The sequence below is a fragment of the Geotrypetes seraphini genome, chromosome 2, assembly GCF_902459505.1.
Source record: "Geotrypetes seraphini chromosome 2, aGeoSer1.1, whole genome shotgun sequence".
Classification (NCBI taxonomy): domain Eukaryota; kingdom Metazoa; phylum Chordata; class Amphibia; order Gymnophiona; family Dermophiidae; genus Geotrypetes; species Geotrypetes seraphini.
In genome coordinates this window covers 184,385,708-184,406,473 of record NC_047085.1, presented here as the reverse complement: position 1 = coordinate 184,406,473, position 20,766 = coordinate 184,385,708, and the positions used below count along the sequence as shown (strand labels likewise).

General features: G+C 40.5%; 1 protein-coding gene across 4 annotated transcripts in view; it reads right to left on the bottom strand.

The window, feature by feature from the left end:
* The window catches only part of GPLD1 (glycosylphosphatidylinositol specific phospholipase D1), a 111,740-nt gene that overhangs the window by 55,513 nt on the left and 35,461 nt on the right, over nt 1-20,766 (bottom strand). For all 4 annotated transcript variants that reach the window (XM_033934498.1, XM_033934499.1, XM_033934500.1 and 1 more), the window contains 6 exons: nt 20,604-20,631; nt 16,527-16,666; nt 10,131-10,196; nt 3,739-3,762; nt 2,040-2,160; nt 1,195-1,337 (listed from right to left, as the gene is read on the bottom strand). In XM_033934498.1, coding sequence (XP_033790389.1) covers nt 1,195-1,337; nt 2,040-2,160; nt 3,739-3,762; nt 10,131-10,196; nt 16,527-16,666; nt 20,604-20,631 — 522 coding nt within the window. The remainder of the gene's footprint in view (nt 1-1,194; nt 1,338-2,039; nt 2,161-3,738; nt 3,763-10,130; nt 10,197-16,526; nt 16,667-20,603; nt 20,632-20,766) is intronic.

Sequence of the window (20,766 nt, the reverse complement as noted above, 5' to 3'; positions counted from 1 at the left end):
CAGCTGAAAGGTAGGTGAAAGGGGATAGACTCAGGAGTAATGTAAGGAAATTTCTTTACAGAAAGGGTAGTGAATGCACGGAACAGGCTCCCAGTAGTGGTAATAAGAGATGAGGATTGTATTTGAATGCAAGAAAGCATGGAACAAGCACATGAGATCTCTAATATAGAGAAAGGGATTATAGAGCATAGTAGTTGGTATGGCTGGGTATACTTGATAACTACAGACTTTGCCATCAATGTCTATGTTTCTGTGCCATGAAAGGGAAAGTGATCTTGATGGGTGATTTTCAAATTGCTGAATGTTGATATATTTTGGGGACAAACCAGCTGTGGTGTCTTTTAGAAATAGGAAGAACTGGTAATGGACCCTATTTTGGAAGTGGCAGTGCTACATTTCCATGTTTCCAATATGTTTTGCTGTCTGACATACTTCTTGATTGCAACAACTAAATAATGATTCCCTTAAGACTGAGCACCAATGCTGTCATTAAAAAAAACCTGAGCAACAGGAAGTCCTTGTATAATCATATAAAAGGTAGAAAGGGGTTGGGGTCCAACAAGACAGGGCAACTGATATCCTGAAAAGTCACTGTTTAAGGTTAGCTTTCATTTGCATATGGGCAGAAATTAGTGCAGAAATGCTGGCGAATCCTTCAATTCATTTTCCAACAATAGTGGAGTGGAAGTGTAGCCTAGTATTGAAGCACTGGAGTGACAAGTGAAATGCAGTTCAAACCTTGTTACTACTCCTTGTAATCTTGGGCAAATCACTTAACCCTCCATTGCATCAGATACAAAAATTAGATTGTAAGCCTCTGGCATCATATAAATATCTCGTGAGATGGCTTGGGGAAATCCATTGCTTATTCCTAGGATACGCAGCACAAAATCTGTTTTACTCTTTGGGATCTTGCCAGGTACTTGTGACCTGGGGTTGGCTGCTGTTGGAAACAGGATACTGGGCTTCATGGACTTTCAGTGTAGCAACTCTTATGCTCTTGATAGCAAACTTGTGGAAACTAGCCTGGTTTCTGGTTTAAATATATGCTGACATTTCCTATGAATATTCATAATGGAAGCCCCTCCTCCCCCCCCAAAAAAATGTTTGTGGTATTTGTGAATCAAAATTTGCCATTACTGCTTTAAAATATTTGTGATTTAGAAGCAATTAAAAATAAGAGATAGCACAAACCAGCCGAGTCTAGCATAAGGTGTTTTCAAATAGTAGGAAGCGCTTGGCTTGGTGACATGATTAGAGTCTCTGCCTGTTGACAGGACTTCAACGTTCTTCATGTTCATCGCAGTGGCAGCTGTGTTTATAAAATGCAAAGAATTCTGCAAGAAAAGAGTCAAATACAGTGCTAAATGAAACCTGAATTACACTGAGACCTTCTATTATGAGAGTCCTCAAATTGCACATCAGTGGTATAACTGTACTATCGGACTGCTATCAACTTATATTTATTTATTTATGCCACATAGTCTGCTTATTAACTAAGCAGGTAACAGTAATTAGTGTAGTACTGCAAGCTATGAGTACAGCCACAAGGGAAGGAGTAAAGGGGCTTTGCTCCTGCCCCCAAAGATCCCACTAGGACCACCAGAGAGACAAGTAGACCTGGGAGGAGGTCTACCTAGACCTTAGGAGGGACTAGGGGTGGGGAGCTAATTCAGAAAGAGAGAGGAGGTGCTCAGATGTTTACGGGCTGGGAGAAAGGTGTAGGATCAATTTTGGAGGCCAGGAGGGGGGATCAGGAGGGATTTTAAGGGCAAAATTAGTTATGCAGGACCCAGCTGATATTCAGCTGGAGCCCACATAAACTTTCTTATGTGGACCCCAGCTAAATATTGGCCGGGACCTACATAGGCTCCAGAGGCTATCCCCATCTAATTTAGCCCCTAATATTCAGTGCTGATGCCCAGACATGGGACAGCACTGAATATTGGGGGTTAATCTAGCTAGTAACATTAAGCATTTTTTTAAAAGCTGACCACTAGTGGATGAATATTAGGGAGGGAGGGGAGAATTTCACTTACCTGGGCCCAATTATTAATTCTGAAGGAAATGCCTTTTTCCGTGGAAATTATGTCTGCTCCAACTGTTTTCATGAGTGAAAATTGGACGTTCCTATGGTATCCATGCCTCTCTGGTTTTGCTCTGTGGAGATTTAAAAAAAAAGTGATGATGAGTTAATAGGAGGGGAGGGTCAATTCCCCTTCAGAGGTTTTGACTTAGAGAAGAATAGTAGCTAAACTGTGAATTTTCTCAAAAAGTGGAGGCCTTGGGGCAGAACTTCCCAAACTGTGGCTCAAACCTATGTTTAGAGTCATGACCTGGGCAGGTTCTCTAAAGGTGCATCATTATTTTGTTCATAGAGGGGGTTACACAATTTTATTTAGTACAATCATGAGATCAGGGCCACAAAAAGATTGATATGCACTGCCACAGAGGGTGGCAATCTAGGCAACACCTGGGTTTCCATAGTTTAGGAGGCTCATAAATTAAACATATAATCTCTGGCTTACTTATTGGTCATCAAAATAAAGCTTCTAGGAGGCCTCAGACAACTTTCTTACCTTGGGTCCCAACAACCTTAAGGCTACCACTGATAAATAGCTATTACCAGAAGATGGAATATGTGGTTGTTATTCTATGTCTTTTCAAACTCTTCCAAACAAATTAGCCAGAATTGGATTGAAAATATTTTATGTGAGCAGAAAGCAGACTTTGTGTGAACTCTATATTAGCAGTTATCTCACAACCTCTATTCCCACATGCAAAGGATTGTTCACCCACCTAGGGTGTATACCCTAAATATCTTTACTTAAACTCAGGAAAGAAGTGTCTAGGAAGCTTGCCCTTCACCTACATAGCTCCTATGACTACCTATGGGATAAAAATTGTCATTTTTTTCTCTTGTTCCCGTGAACGAATCATGGATTTGGGCCAGGATAGACTGTCTTCTTTTACTCTATTTGATGTCACTGGAACACAGTCCAAAAAGGCCTCGGGAAACAACTGCAAAAAGTTAAATTTAAAGCCATAATAACACACAAAAAGACAGACTATAGCAGGTTCCAATACAAGCATACCAGACAAATACATACAGCCCACAACACCTGCTCCTATCCAACCCCAGATTCCTAATGGACTATGACAAGCATATATAGGAAAATACTCATGGGATGGATTTCCTTTGACATAGGGGTACCATAGTCACTTCAAATTCAGTTTCTTAGTACCCAGGAAGCAGAGCACTATGTTTTGATCCCCAGAATAGAAGTAGCTATGTGGAGAGCAGTTAAAGCTACAACCTCAGCACCCTGAGGTTGTCGGTTCAAACCCACACTGCTCCTCATGACCTTGGGCAAGTCACTTGATCTCCCCATTGCCCCATGTACATAAGACAGATTGTGAGCCTGCCAGGACAGACAGGGAAAAATGCTTGAGTACCTAAATAAATTCATGTAAGCCTTTCTGAGCTCCCTTGGGAGAATGGTATAAAAAAGGGAAATAAATAAATAAACAACGAGTAGTCTAGGTGGGAGGCTAAGTAGATGCTCACTTTGGACATCTTTTATAAATATACATTGTAAACAATGCACATAAATCACAGCCCTGCCAAAATCTGCCCCTAATATGCCTATATCTATATCCAAGTCACCTAAAAGCACACATATACTTTAACATGGGAGATAATTTTATAATCACCATATATGTATAACAAAGGCTTACCCCACTTGTTGGGTCCAGGATGGTCTGAAAAACACCCAAAGAAGAGACATTCTTTAGTAGGCTCAGTTCATCAAATGCAAAGCAAAGTACTAATCTATTCTAATCTTTCATTTTAGCAATAAACTAGTATATTGCACCATCAATGTATGGTTTACTAGAGAGGTTCATTCCTGTCATGGTAGACACAAAACTAATAAATAAATATCTTTGCAAAGTATCTCATCGAAAGAAATTCAAAAATAATAAGAGAAATTAGTAAATATATCAATCAGAAATTCAAATTACTTATTTGCATAATTTTGTAATCAATTCTTTAAATTTTGTTATTCTAATAAAGAGGGGAGAAGGACTTCAAATTTGAATGCTTTCATCCAGTAGAGCACTCTATGGTATTTGTATTTCATTCATTAGTTCCAAACTATTTAAACTGAAGATATCAAAGCAATCTAGCAATTAAAAAAAATTCAGATGACAATTCTTAGTTTTCAATATTAAAATCACTCACTGTTTGAACTGGAGCAGCACTGAAAGGTTGTACACCGACTGGCTGTCTCTTATAGAGAGTTTGCACATAATGACATCTACCCTCTTATTAGGAAGATTGAGAGGAATAGAATTACTCTTAATGTGAATACAGTTGCCCATGAATCAGCAATTGTGTTAACATAATGAAGGTTTTTGTGGGATATAGACAAGATTGTATAAACTCTAAAGTTAAGTGATTAAGGGGGTTATAGTTATTAAGGTGCATTCCAGCCATAATGCATGTAATTTGCTCTTAACATGTTTAAATGGCAATATAAAGCTAATATAATAATAATAACTTTATTTATATCCCCTCATACCTTATACCTTTCAGTTCAAGACAGTTTACAACAGGTATTCTCTGAGGACAGCAGGCATATAATCTCACATGTGGATGACATCATCCATGGCAGCCAGTACAGACACTACAAAGTGCACTGTCTTTATAAATCTTTAGGCACTGCCCATACTGCACACATGCCAGTGCCTCTATACCCAACACAGGCTCACAGGACCTTCAGTTCAGTAACAAAGCTAAGAAGTCAACTAGGGGAGGTGTGTGAGTTGTAAGAATATATGCCTGCTGTCCTCAGAGAACACCTGCTACAGGTAAGTATCTGCTTTTTCCAAGGAGAAGTAGGCATAATATTTTCATATGTGGAACTCCCAAGCTGCCAGGAACATGACTCTGGAGAAGGATAATGGATATATAAACATGATCCTGGCAAAATACTAGAGAGTATGAGGGAAAGTTGGCACTCAGGAAGTAAACGGATTTTTCAGAAGTGCTTGTCCAAATTGACTGTTTCTTCTGGAGTTTTGTTCCAAATTATAGTGAGAAGTAAAGATATGGATCAAGGACCAAGTACTTGTTTTGCAGATGTCCTCAATAGATGCAGAGCAGAAATGAGCCATTGAAGTAGCCATAGCTCGGACATTGTGGGCTATTGCATGGCCCTGGAGCATCAGCCCAGCCTGAGTATACATGAAGGAGATACAGTCCACTAGCCAAGTGCAGGTGTTTCTCTTGGTAAAAGAAACTCCAAGTCTGTTAGGGTCAAAAGCCAAAAAAGGCTGGGATGATCCCCTATGAGGTTTAGTCTGGTCCAGGTAGTATGCCAGAGCACATTTGCAGTCAAGGTGTGAAGAGCTGCCTCTCCAGGATGCGTATATGGTTTTAGAAATAAAAACCCAGGCAGAACTATGAATTGGTTGAGGTGGAATTCTGAAAGAACTTTATGTAGGAATTTTAACATTGTAGATGATGGCAGTTACAGACCCTAATGGTCCATCCAATCTGCCCAACTTGATTCAATTTAAATTTTTTTAATTTTTTTTTCTTAGCTATTTCTGGGCAAGAATCCAAAGCTCTACCTGGTACTGTGCTTGGGCTCTAACTGCCGAAATCTCCATCAAAACCTACTCCAGCCCATCTACACACTCCCAGCCCTGAAGCCCTCTCTAGCCCATCTTCCCCCAAACAGCCATATACCATTACTAGCCTTAGTTCAATATTTAATATTATTTTCTGATTCTAGCTCCTCTGTGTTCATCCCACGCTTCTTTGAACTCCGTCACCGTTTTCCTCTCCACCACCTCTCTCGGGAGCGCATTCCAGGCATCCACCACCCTCTCCGTAAAGTAGAATTTCCTAACATTGCTCTTGAATCTATCACCCCTCAACCTCAAATTTTGGATGAATTTGAAGCACTATTCTGTTGTGGTAGAATCCTATGTAGGAAGGATCTGATACAAGAACTTGAATTTCACTCACATGGCATACAGAGGTGAGGGCAATGAAGAAAACAACTTTCTAAGTAAGAGGTTTAAGAGAGAAAGATGTAAGCGGCTCATAAGAGCAGATAGTAAGACGCTATGATCCCAAGCAATAGGTAGAGGCTTGAAAGGTAGTTTTATATGGAATAGGCCTTTCAAGAAATGGGCTACCAAGTGGTGAACAGCGAGGTTTTTTTGTCCAAGGAAGAATGAGACACATTGATAGCACTGAGATGTATGTGAACCAAATTGGTTTTTAGTCCAGAATTAGAAAGGTAGAGAAAGTAGTCCAGTATGGATGGCAGTAAACAGGTTCTAGAGAATGCAAATTACACTAGGAAGAAAATTTTGTCAATATGAAATGGTAATAGCACTGAGTGGAAGGTTTTCTACCTGCAGATATGGCATCTGAGAGGGAAGAAGCATTTACTTGCTCAGTGAAAGAAACCACGCTGTTAGTGATAGGAGTGGGGATTGAGCTGAAGGAGGAATCCCTTGTTCTGCATCAATAATGTTAGGAACGGCTGCAACATATACAGTTTCTTGGTCAAGAGCTCTAGAGGTAGCAGAAACCAAACCTGGTGCGGCCAAAACATGCTATGAGTATCATGATGCCTTGATCTTGTTGAATTTTAGAGTTTTTCCAATGAGAGGTATTGGAGTAATTGTGTAAAGGAATCTGTTCCCCTAATCGCTCCAGCGCCATGCAATTGGAGGTATAGAGTCTGGTGCAGAATCTTGGAAGTTTGCTGTTGTGGGGGAAGCGAAGAAATCTATGTCTGCTGTTCCCTATTTTGAGAAAACCTAACTTAAAACATATATGCTGAGACCATTCGTGAGGCTGAAGTAATCTGCTCAATTTATCTGCCAAAACATTCTGCTTCCCCCGCTAAGTAAACTGCTCTGAGAAGTATGCTGTGAGCAGTTGCCCAATTCTAAATTTCTATTGCTTCCATGCAAAGGGGGTGAGATCCTGTGTCCCCTTATTTGTTCAAGTAGAACATGACAACTTGACTGTCTGTTCGGACAAGAACTATCTGTTGGAGGAGACGGTCCTAGAATGTTCTAAGAGTATTGCCTATTGATCACAGTTTGAGAAGATTGATATGTGGTAAGATCATACTCCTTGAGTATGGAGGCCATCTAGATGAGCACCCCATCCTAACATCAAAGTTATCTGTGATAAGAAGTTTGTGATGGCAGGTAAGCTGGAATGGAAGACCTTGAGTGAGATTTGTAAGGAATCATCTGCCACTGGAGAGAATGATGGAGGTCCGATGTGACTTGGAATGTAGCAGACAGATGTCCTTTGGCTTGAGACTATTGGGTCGACAAGGTCCACTGTGGAACTCTGAAGTGAAGATGTGCCATTGGAGTGATGTGTACTGTGGATGCCATGTAACCAAGAAGGCGTAACATCTGACATATGGAAGTGCATCGAAGGTAAGAGACCGTTTGACACAGCAGATTGTTCACGCTCTGCTTCAGTAGCTTGACCCTGAGTAGTATCCAGGAGAGCCCCAATGAACTCCATCTGAGAAGGGTGCAGATGTGACTTTTGGTAATTGATGGCAAACCAGCTCCAAGAGAACTGTTGAGTTAATGGCATGCTGAGCTCTTCGCAATAATGAAGCCTTGAGTAACCAGTTGTCTAAATAGGGAAATACTTGAAACCACAATGTGCCACCAGGATCACTACGCATTTCATGAAGGCACAAGGCATTGAAGCCAGTGCAAAGGGAAAAACTTTGCATTGGAAATGTCAAGATCTAATACAAAAGCAAAGATATTTTCTGTGAGCAGGTAGGGAAAAATGCTTGAGTACCTGAATGGAAACCATTTAGACCAGTATTTCTCAACACACGGTACACACACCCTTAGGGGTACGCGAGCCACTTGTTGAGGGTATGCGGTAGTGCTGCCCGATTCATTTGAATTGATTCACCAATTCACTTTGGTGAATCGATTTGAATGGATTTGCTTCCTCCAAGTCAAAGCAGCAATGATGAACAGGCTGCTCCTGGCCTTCCCACTGGGGCCTTCCCTCTGCCGCATCACTGATGACATCATTGATGATGATGCAGAGGGAAGCCCTGGGATGCAGAGGGAAGGCTGCTGAGCATCTCTTTCTCCTCAATAATGATTCTCTTGACCTATTAACCACTATCTTTCACCTCTTTTAAGTTCAATCAATTTGTATCCTTCTTTGAATCTTTTGTAAACCGCATAGAACTTCACAGTACTGCGGTATATAAACTGTTATTATTATTATTATTTACCGTTGCTGTTTAGGTTGGAGGCAGTGGGAGGGGCAAATCAGCATCGAATTGGAGGCGGGAGGGGGGACGAATCAGCATCGATGCAAAGCAGCACTGAAAGGTGAGAACAAGACCCCAAGCATGCCTCATTCACCAGACCTATGCATGCAGATGAAAAAAAAGCAACCCCTGCTAATGTATAGTCCCGTTGTTAAAAAAGCGCTATAACTACTATTACTACTATTTATTATTTCTATAGCGCTGAAAGGCATACGCAGCACTGTACATTTTAGCATACAATAGACAGTCCCTGCTCAGAAGAGCTTACAATCTAATTTAGACAGGACATTTCAGGGTTGGGGAGATTATATGAACATCTCCAACAGTAAGTATAGAATGTATGTTGATCCCTCCTACTTCAATGAAAAAGTGATATAATGATGTCATAGTAAAGCTTTCCACTCTATGCCCTGATTGAGTCCTGTGGGTTCAAGTGAATTAGTTTAAAAGTCCATTGTTGTTCTCTTGTAGTAGAATTTTATTCTGGTCTCCCCCTGGTCTAAGTTTGTCTACTCTATCACAAAACATTGTAGTTGATCAAAATTGTGTCCCTTGCTAATGCAATGAGACACCAAAGGTGTCTCTATCTTAAGTCTTTTAAGATTGGATCTCTGTTCATTTAACCGCAGCTTAAACAATCTCACTGTCTTCCCAACATATTTCTTTTGACAGGGACATTTGATAATGTAGACTACAAAAGCACTACTGCAATTACTGAAGTGTCTAAGATTGTAGATCTTCTTGTCCACAGGGTTAACAAAAGCCTTAACTTCCAAAGTCACGCTACAGTTTTTGCAGGAACCACATTTAAAGTGGCCCCTGACATTCAGCATTTTCTTGCTTTTATTATTGTAGATGTCAGTGCACTTAATGAAACACTATTTATTGAAAAAATATTTTTTGTTTGTTGCACTACGTACACAAAAAAGGGGTTTTAGACCAATGATAATATCTTCTGCCCCCGATATGCCCTTGAATCAAGCTATGTGCTTTGGGTATAGGTCTTTTTGCCCCATTACAGCAGATATCATTATATTTTCTGTGTTCATTTTTTTAATTTTAAATTTAGTTGTGAACATTTTACACCAGGTCAGGCATAAACAGGAAGTTGCATCAGAAGCGGCAGGATACAGCAGGCAGAAGGCTCTAGGCCAGTGGTCTCAAACTAGCGGCCTGCCAGATACTGTTTTGCGGCCCTCGGTATGTTTATCATAATCACAAAAGTAAAATAAAACAGTTTTTTGATCATGTGTCTCTTTAGCAATAAATGCCAATATTATTAAGACTTATCCAAAAGGAAAGATTTATAAACTATAAAGTTTTCCCTCATGCAAAATTGTCATTTCTTTAATAAGAGATTAACTATTTTTTTCTGAGGCCCTCCAAGTACCTACAAATCCAAAATGTGACCCTGCAAAGGGTTTGAGTTTGAGACCACAGGCAGTGTGCACTAATTACTATCGCTACAAGCACCCTCTAGGAGTCTGAAAGTAAACTGGGGAGGAGGGATACTAGACAGCAGGCAGGGGAGGGAGAGAGGGAGGAAGAGATTCTGGACTTCAGAGAGCTTAGAAGGAACAATGATTTTGGCACTCTCTCTCTGGCGCTCTGAGCCAGTGCCTCACCTAGTCTATAGGTTGAGCTGGCCCCTTGCCAGTCACCTACAGTACATTTTATTGAGCTTTATTTTATTATTCATTCCATGAATGAAACTTTCTGTCTAATAAGAAACAGACAAGCTTGAAGCCTTTGTGAACAAAAGATTCTACTTACATATTGCTGTCTTTTATAAGGCCATTGCACTGCACAAACAAGGGATTCTCAGGTATGAAGCAGTCACTAGGGAGATATTTAAAACAAATTGATATTTTGCTGCTGGAAAAATCTGGTTGACTGTTTTTAAGACACTATTTTAAGAGCATAAGAAAAAGATGTGTGGGATAGTGGTTAGAGCTACAGCCTCAGCACCCTGAGGTTGTGGGTTCAAATCCCATGCTGCTCCTTGTGACCCTGGGCAAGTCACTTAATCCTCCACTGCCCCTAGATTGTAAGCCCATCAGGACAGACGGGGAAAATGCTTGAGGTACCTATATATAAACCACTTTGAGTGTGCTTGTAAAACTACAAAAAGGCAGTATATAAGTCCTAATCCCTTTGATTATGCCTGTAGAACATCCAAGTCTTAAGCCTATCCTAAGCCTGCCCAAAACACGCCTCTAATATGCCCCCTTTTTAGATGCACTAGAGACAAAACGAAATACATCTAGAAAGTCTGTTTTGAGAATGCCCACTTGGACATTTTGAATAGTAAGACATCCAAGTGCTGTGTTTTGAATGTCTATCTTTTTTTTTTAAATGAGCCCCTTAGTCTATTTAAAAGGTATAATCTACAACTTGTTTCTTAACCTTTGTTCTACATATCTAAAAGGACTAACATGGCAACCACATTAATTAATGCACTATCCACATGGGAGTAATCAGAGCTAGCCCAACTGAAATGTTGACCATGCACACATCCTCCCACCCATAGTTATGCATCTCCATCTCCATTTCCTTATCCTCATCCTCATCCATAATCCAGCATCTCTCCTTCTCTAAACCTCCCCTCCTAGGTTTTCAGTATATCCCAATCCTTTTACCCTGCCAAGCTGACCCTCACCTCTTATCAGCGGAGCTTCTACTTTACCACTATTGCCAAATCTGCCCAGACATGTAGCACTAAACACGTGTCAACCTATCACTCTCCACTGCAAATGTTCCTGATGTCTTCAAATATGCCATAGTCACACCTTTCATCAAAAAGCCCTCACTAGACCCCACATCCCTCTCCAACTATCGCCCCATCTCCCTTCTCCCCTTCCTATCCAAGCTACTTGGAGGATACTATTGAAACAGGATATTTAGGGAGCCCCGGTAGAGAGGTTCCAATAATGGTGAAAGAATGCAAGCAGGGCTTAAGAGGAAGGCAGAGTAAAAGACTCAAATTTTCCCTGTCTTCTCAGCAGACTGTAGTTACAAGGAAAAAACACAATTTGAAGTGTCTGTATGCAAATGTTAGAAGCCTAAAAAATAAAATAGGAGAGTTAGAGTATATAGCACTGAATGTTGAGATAGATATGATAGGCATCTCAGAGACCTAGTGGAAGGAGGACAATCAGTTGGACACTGTGTTACTTGGGTACAAATTATATTGCAAGGATAGAGTAGATCAAATTGGAGGGGGGTTGCGCTATATGTTAAAAAAGGAATTGAATCAAATAATAATATAATATAATAAAACGGTAAGCCGCGCATGCGCACTTCCTATGCGTGCGTCCATTTTCCGTGAGCTGTAGCGACCCATAGGAAGTGCGCATGCGCACTTGTCTTGCCTCGCATGAGGCCAGACCGTAAGCCGCGCGCCCTTCCCTGCTCTCCACCTGCGGAGCGGCTGCTGCAGGCCACTAGCACCCCCTGCCCTCTCTGTCGCCTCCCGGCTCCTGCGGCGTAGGCAGTACTATAAACACGCTGCTTCACGCCCTTCTCTGCCGAGTTCCTCTGCTGCGTCTCTGATGACATCATCTGAGACAGACGCAGCAGAGGAAATCGCCAGTAGAAGGCCGCGAAGCAGCGTGTTTATAGTGCTGCCTATGCGGCTGGAGCCCCGAGGTTTGTCGGCGGTGGGAGGGTCAGGAGCAGGCCGGATCGACAACGGCAGTAAAAGAAGGGGGAGGGGCCGAACGGAGCAGGGAAGAGAAGGTAAGAGAAGGGAAAGGGGGAGTGGGGGAAAATGGTGCTACTGCTTCTACACAGGAAAGGGGGGGATAGGAGGGAAGTGCTGTTGCTGCTGCATAGGGAAGTGAGATGGAAATGGGGAAAAATGACAGACAGACAGCGGGAGGGAGGGAGACAGAAAGAAAGAAAGACACAGGGGTAGGGAGAGGGACAGAAAGACAGACAAAGAAAGGGGGCCAGAGAGAGAGTCAGCGGGAGAGGGAAAGAGGGCTGCTTTGGGGGGAGGGGTGTGCTTGGGGCAAACAGCTTTTCTCGGGGGGGAAGACAGAAGGGGCCATGGAGAGACAGGGAGAGGGAAAGGGGGCTGCTTTGGGGGAGGGGTGTGCTGGGGGGGAGACAGAAGGGACCATGGAGAGATAGGGAAAGGGGGCTGCTTTGGGGGGAGGTGTGCTGGGGACAGACAGCTTTGCTCTGGGGGGGGAAAAAAGAAGAGGGCCATGGAGATACATTTGGGGGAGAGGTGGGTGCTGGGGGCAGACAGCTTTGCTTGGGGGGGAGGGGGAGACAGAAGGATACAGACAGCGCCCAAGGAGAGAGAGATAAAGAAACACAGACAGACACATCTATTCTAGCACCCGTTAATGTATCGGGCTTAAAGACTAGTAATAATAATAATAATAACTTTATTTTTGTATACCGCAATACCACAAACAGTTCAGAGCGGTTTACAATGTAAGAGACTGTACATTTACAGCGAAGATACAATGTGAGGGGATGTACTATGCAGTTGGGAGCAGTTTACAATGCAGGAGACTGTACATATACAGCGGAGATATTATACAGTGAAAATACATTCTGCATGACATAGATAGCAGTGTGGAATCCTTATGGATAGAAATTCCATGTGTGAAGGGAAGAAATATAAAGGCAGGGTTATACCAGATAGATGAAGAAATGTTTTCAGAGATTAGGAAAGCTGGAGAAATGGGCAACACTATAATAATGGGTGATTTCAATTACTCAAACACGTCAGGAAAAGGGCTTGTAAAATCTCATCAGAGGGATTTCTGCTCATGTAGCAATGTTAGTGACTGTTGTGCTGAGGTGCAGATTTATCCACACGATTACTTCATGACTTTTTTGGCGTGCTGATTTATATGGTGGTTCTCTGAGGGCTGCTACAGTGCCTTTTTTTTTTTTTTTTTACCATCGTTTATCTTTCACACGTGTGCAAGTGGTTTATTTGTGTCTGCACGATGTATAAGAAGTGGAGTTTTTTTGCCATATGAAGCTGAACTGAGGCTTTTTCTCCACTTCTTTTCTTTTTCTATCTGTGAATGAGTGAGTGAAATGTGTGTATGTGATGGTGAGGCCTTGCAGTGTCTTAGAGATCCCTGTTTGTTCCCTATAGGGCATTGATTGAGTAATTTCTGATTTCAATTACCCCAACATTGACTGGTTAAATGTTACATCGGGGAGTACTAGGGAGGTAAAATTCCTAGATGTCATACATGACTGCTTCTTGGAGCGACTGGTCTGGGAACCGACAAGACGGAGTGCTAGTTTGGATTTGGTCCTTAGTGAAATGCAAGACATAGTACAGGAGTTAACTGTGTTGGGTCCGCTGGGAAACAGTGATCATAACGTGATCAAATTTGAGCTGATACTGGGAGTAATGTCGCAAAAGAAATCTACTGTAGGGGGCGTTTAATTTTCAAAAGGGCAACTAAGATAAAATGAGGAAAATGGTTAAAAAGAAGTTAAAAGGATCAGTTGCAAAGATTAGGACTGTAAACCAGGCATGGATGTTATTTTAAAATACCATCGTGGAAGCCCAGACTAGATGTATTCCACGTATCAGCAAAGGTGGAAAGAAGAGGAAATGAGAGCCGGCGTGGTTAAAAGGTGAAGTGAAAGGCTATTAAAGCCAAAAAAAAACATCCTTTAAAGAATGGAAAAAGGATCTGAATGAAGAAAATAAGAAGAAATACAAGCACTGGCAAGTTAGATGCAAAGTATTGCTAAACACAGCTAAGAAGAGAAACTTGCAAAAGAGGCATAAACTCATAGCAATTTTTTTAGGTACATCGGAAGCAAAAACCTGTGAGGGAATCTGTGGAACCATTAAATGATCAAGGAGGATAAGGCCATAGCAGAAAGACTGGATGAATTTTTTGCTTCGGTCTTTACGGAAGAAGATGTATGAAATCTATCTGAACCAGAAATGGTTTTCAAGGGTGATGATGCGGAGGAATGGAAACAAACAAGTTATGGTAAAGGGGATGGAACGCCTGTCGTATGAGGAAAGACTAAAATGCTTAGGGCTCTTGAACTTGGAAAAGAGACGGCTGAAGGGAGATGTGATTGAAGTCTACAAAATCCTGAGTGGAGTAGAACGGATACAAGTGGATTGATTTTTCACTCCGTCAAAAATTACAAAGACTAGGGGACACTCGATGAAGTTACAGGGAAATACTTTTAAAACCAATAGGAGGAAATTTTTTTCCACTCAGAGAATAGTTAAGCTCTGGAACGCGTTGCCAGAGGATGTGGTAAGAGCGGATAGCATAGCTGGTTTTAAGAAAGGTTTGGACAACTTCCTTGAGGAAAGGTCCATAGTCTGTTATTGAGAAAGATATGAGGGAAGCCATTGCTTGCCCTGTATCGGTAGCATGGAATGTTGCTACTCCTTGGGTATTGGCCAGGTACTAGTGACCTGGATTAGCTATCATGAGAACAGGCTACTGGGCTTGATGGACCATTGGTCTGACCCAGTAAGGCTGTTCTTATGTTCTTATGTACTTGAACATGCTGTTCACCACCATTACCCGGATTTCCTTTCATCTCAAGTTATTCTTGATCCACTTTAATGAAGCTTTCACCCACTCCATTCCACAGAAACTGCCCTTGCTAGAGTCTCTAATGACCTGTTCCTGGCCAGATCCAATGACGTCTGCTTTATCCTCATCCTTCTTGATCTGTCTGCTGCTTTCAATACTGTTGATCACCATCTACTCTTTGATATGTTGTCTTTGCTGGGGTTCCAGGGTTCTGTTCTCTCCTGGTTTTCTTCCTACCTCTCCCATCACACTTTCAGTGTATGCTATGGTGGATCCTCCTCTGCCATCTCACTGTCAATCAGTGTTCCTCAAGGTTTTGTCTTGGGCCCTTTCCTTTTTTCCATATATACCCACTCCCTTGGTGCCCCAATCTCCTCCCATGGCTTTCAATATCACCTCTATGCTGATGAGTCTCAGATCAACCTTTCCACAAGACTCAGCCTGCCTGTCTGACATTGCTGTATGGATGTCTCACCACCACCTAAAACTGAATATGGCTAAGACTGAGCTCCTTATCTTTCCACCTAAACCCATCTCCCCTCTCCCCCATTCTCTATTTCTGTGGACAACACTCTCCTTCTCCCTGTCCTGTCAGCTCACAACCTCGGAGTCATCTTTGAGTCCTCTCTCTCCTTCCCCGCTCAGATGCAACAAACAATAAAAGCTTGTCACTTCTTCCTCTATAATATTACCAAAAACTGACCTCTTCTTTTCAAGCATGCTACCAAACCACTTATCCACACTCTCATCACCTCTCCCTTAGACTACTGCAACTTGCTTTTCTCAGGTCTTTCACTCAACCATCTCTCTCCTAATCAATCCGTTCAAAATTCTGCTGCATGACTTATATTCTACCAGAACTGCCATACTCACATTACCCCTCTCTTCAGGTCACTTCATTGGCTCACCATCCATTTATGTATACAGTTCAAACTCCTCTTACTGACAAGTGCCTTCATTCTGCAGCCCCGAATCTCTCTCCTCACTTATCTCCCCCTATACTCCCCCTCTGTGAACGTCATTCATCGGATAAGTCCCTCCTAGGTACACTCTCCTGGCTACATCCCCTTTTCAGATACATGTGACTGAAGTTAGGCGCCATGTTATATAAATAGCATGCAGCAAGATGCAAAACACACATTTTTAAGACTGCCAATTAACATCAATAATTGATTATAGCACTCAATTATTGACTAATGAGCTCAGAAACATCAACTTATTCATGTGCACATCTCTGACTTATGTACAAAGTTGGACCAGATATATAGAATCCATGGGTTTGTACACAGGTATTCCCATACTTGGGAGTTTGGGAGGCATGGAAGCAGATTGCATTATAGAATACATGTGTATTTTATAAAACATAAGCATTTAGAGTACATGAACTGATCTACACTTTTTTTTTTTCAGAGCACGTATCAGTTTGTTTATGGGCATTTGCATACATTTGAGGATGGATTTGGGAGCCATATTTTATACAGGGCAGGCATATACATACCTAAGTTGTCTTTGTAAACTGGCTTAAAATATGCACCTTTTTGAACTTCTTATGTAAGTGTCCTGCTATAACATGATAATGGTCCTAACCAGAAATTTAAGAAGCTTAGAATCTCACCTGGTCCCATTATCTAACATTTCACTAGTAAAGTGGAAGATTTTAGTTGTCCAGAATGCCATATCATCCACTCCACCAAGAAAATATTCATGGAATCTCTCCACCAGAAACGGGGATTTCCTTGCATAGAATGGAAAAAGCTACAGGGAGAGAAGCAATGGTTATTTGTAGGGCTGAACAAATGTACCGTCTGATCTTTGTTCCACTTCATGTTTTCAAGTTTCAAGTTTATTTCAATATGATATACCGCCTATCATGAATGCCTAAGTGGTTTACAAACTTATTATGTGCTGACCAGCGCACGCTCCCTGGGATACCATGTCCTAGCCCAACAAGGCTACCCTTGACACCAATAACTCACACAAAGATATGCGCATTTTCAATAAAAATAAAATTCATTCAATTTATATTAAAATTAAACTAGAAATTAAAATGTCAATCATATACAATTCTATAAAACATAATCTCATAATTGCCCTTTGTATGAGGGAGATCCTTTCACACACTGGACTTAAATCACCTCTGCTTATGGAGAAGAATCTCCAAAGAACCAGGGTTGGGCATTTGCTTATATACTGTTTGAAATGGTGATACATCATCTCTCCAAGCTCCAATACTTGGTCAGCACATTCCCTTAGAAGGTGGGACTATGTCAGACAAAGAAAATTCCTGAACTTTAAACATAACGCTTTTAAAGAAAGTTTACAAAGAATAGAAAAAGTAAATACATTTATGTTAAAGAAGATAATAAACTCTTATACAGCTTATAAACTATGTATCTGCTTTTAAAGAATGAATCAAAAGGAGTTTTTTCACCCATTGGATTTATCTTAGTAGGGCTCACAGTTTGTGTTGTTAGTGCTGGATTGTAATATAAGCTAATTAGCCCTCACCATTCTGCTTTGATGCAATGGGAATCTCAGGAAAGGTAAAGAAATGGTTCCAAGAATTCCTTACAAACAGATTCTACCAAGTAACCAGCAATGGAAATTACTCCAACCCATGGAAAAACCCGTCGGGAGTCCCCTAAGGCTCCCCACTATCACCCACATTGTTCAACATCTACATCGCATCCTTAGATCGCTTACTACAAAAATTAAACTTAAAGCACTATATATACGCAGACGATATATCCATCCTAATCCCCTTAAATAACATCACAAATGAAATTATAGTTAACCTCTCACACACAATGATAGAAATCGAAAAATGGACCACCAACTTCAAACTGAAACTAAACACAGAGAAAACAAGTCTTTTTGGCGAGCCCCAATCACAAAATAACGAGAACATCGTTAAAAATAAACGACCACGAATATCCAATATCCAAAACTATAAAAATACTGGGTATCACACTAGATACACACCTAACCATGGCTGACCACACAAACTTACTGGTGAAGAAATGCTTTTACACACTGTGGAAGCTAAGGACTATCAAAAAATACTTTGACACAACATCCTTTAGGTTACTGGTGCAGTCGCTGATCCTATCTATCCTGGACTACTGCAACATTGTCTACCTGGGTATCCCACAAAAAACAGTAAAAAAATTGAGATTAGTACAGAACACTGCGGTTCGTTTAATCTTCAGACTGAGAAAAAAAGACCACATTAGCCCCTAGTACAAAAAATTACACTAGCTACCAATGGAAGCGTGAATACTGTTCAAATTTGCTTGAATCTGTTTCAAACAAGTCTGGGGTCTAGCACCTTCCTACCTGCAAAAACAATTCATTCTACACAACCCCACACGAACAACCAGAAACAAAAACATCTTTGCATACCCAGGCTGCAAATACAAATCCTTCCTGGATAGAACCTTCATGTACCAAGCAAACAGACAGCAATCCTGGCTGGAAAACTGCATAAATGAAGCCAAACAGCACTACAACACATTCCGAAAATCAATTAAAACCACTTTATTCGACAAATTTATTGCCTAAACAGATGACCTTCTCTCACTATGTTATTTCCCCACTGCAATCCCTGATGAAATCCCTCAGGTAACTCCAACCTCTCATATATTCCTTCCCCATGTAACTCCATTCTCTTATGTAACATTTCTCTTCATGCATTGTGTAATTCACTGATTGTCCAGCCTTCTTTCAATGTGAACCGCCTAGAAGTCATTTGATTATGGCGGTATAGAAAATTAAAGTTATTATTATTATAATATGCTCTAAACAGAACTGCTTCTTCATTATTATAGCCTTAAAAATATATTGCATAGAAAAGGAAAAAATCCTTACCCGATATAGACTTCTAAAGAAAATGTATACTAGAGATTAGATCCAAATATATTTCTGATACTTGAAACACAGCATGGTCTTCTAACTAAGCTGATAGATTTTTCAGTAGTCTGCATTTCTTTCTTAGTTTTAACTGAATAATCTAATCTACAGACATGAGAATATATTACCCAGACTAAGAGAGTGAATATTTTATATAGATTCAGAAAAGAAGCCTTTAGGTGTTTACTTTCAGCCTAATTATATATATATTTATAAAATCTTAATATAATGTGTTGTAAACTCCAACTTTACAAAAAGGGTCCTTTTCCTATCTCTCAACATTAGAATGCAGTAGCCTCAGGTTTCAAGAAATCAGGGCCAAGAGATCATTGCCAGACTGCACAATTTTTTCCACAGTTCATCTTGATTTTCTAAAAGTTTAAACCTCATAAAGTATCTATAATTTTTTTAACACATTATTCTATTTGGATGTCACTCATACACTTATTTCATTCACCTTTCATTTCTTGGGATCCCAGGCATTTCTACATATTTCACACATTCAATAATTAAAGCACATATCTCTAATGGGAGATCATATATCTCCCATTAGAGAGCAATCCAAGTCAGAAGCCCTTCCAGCCAATATTTTGGGCATAATAGTTTAAACATTGAACAAAGAAAAGGCAAAATGTGGGAATATGAAGTCTGTTCAGAACTAAAAGAAGGTAAGGGGAAAAGTTCTTATAGTTATAAGCTAGAGAAGAAAAAAAGGAATCTTTTAATTCTTTACCTCTGCAGATGTCTATGCACTTAATCTTTCCTAAATCCTACTTAACCAGCAAATTACACAAATATATATATATATATATATATATATATATACTTAACCTACTTAACCTACTTAACCAGCAAATTACACAAATATATATATATATATATATATATATATATATATATATATATATATATATATATATATTTGTGTAATTTGCTGGTTAAGTAGGTTAAGTAGGTTAAGTAGGTTAAGTATATATATATATATATATATATATATATATATATATATATATATATATATATTTATATATATATTTATATATACTATAATAAAACGCTAAGCACGTATGCGCACTCTTACCTGCGTGATCCCTGATCCATAGGTCTATGGCCGGCAGGAGTGCGCATACAAAGGTCCCTGCGGTCTTGCCGGCTCCCTTACACATCGCCCGGCGTGGCTCCCCCCTCAATAAGTAAGTTGTTCATCAGCGCACCCCCCACCCCTCCTCGCCGCACCTGAACCCCCATTGACCCTCCCATCCGAGCCTCCCACTGCGAGATGACCAAAAGCCTCCAGACTCCAGAAGCATCTGCAGCACTGTAAACACGCTGCTTCGCAGCCTTCTACTGCCCTGATTTCCTCTGCCACGTTCCTTTCCCCCTCTCTCTAATATAATTTCCTGGTCATTTGTTAACAATGGCCTTCTTATTTATTCAACTTTTGGTTTTTTTCCCAGAACAGTTTTTACATAAGCCACTCACTTCATTCAGGCATTTTTCCTATCTATCCCGAAGGGCTATTTCTAGCTAGTATGCCTGGAAATTAGCAGAAATGCATGTAACAGTGGCATCCCTGGGACACAATTTGTTATCATATCAGCCAGAGCACCATATCACCAGCACTCTGATGTGATTCTTTGTGTTGCTTTTCAGTTATGATTAGTATCCTTTGGCAGATATACTTCTGAAATACTGCATAGCATATCACAGGTACAGAAACTACAGATCTCATTCAGCATGTTTTTCTTATCTAATTGTTTCAGAAAGAAACAAATCACCATACCTTGGAAACAGCAAACACTTCACCATACCTAAAAAGGGGAACAGAAAAAAGACATTTACAGAAGTGTACATAAGTGCTTTGCAGCCATGCTTCAAGATACCACAATGTGCTATTTTTTTGTCTAGATTTCTGATACTGTATGATTTCCTAATATTTTAGATTC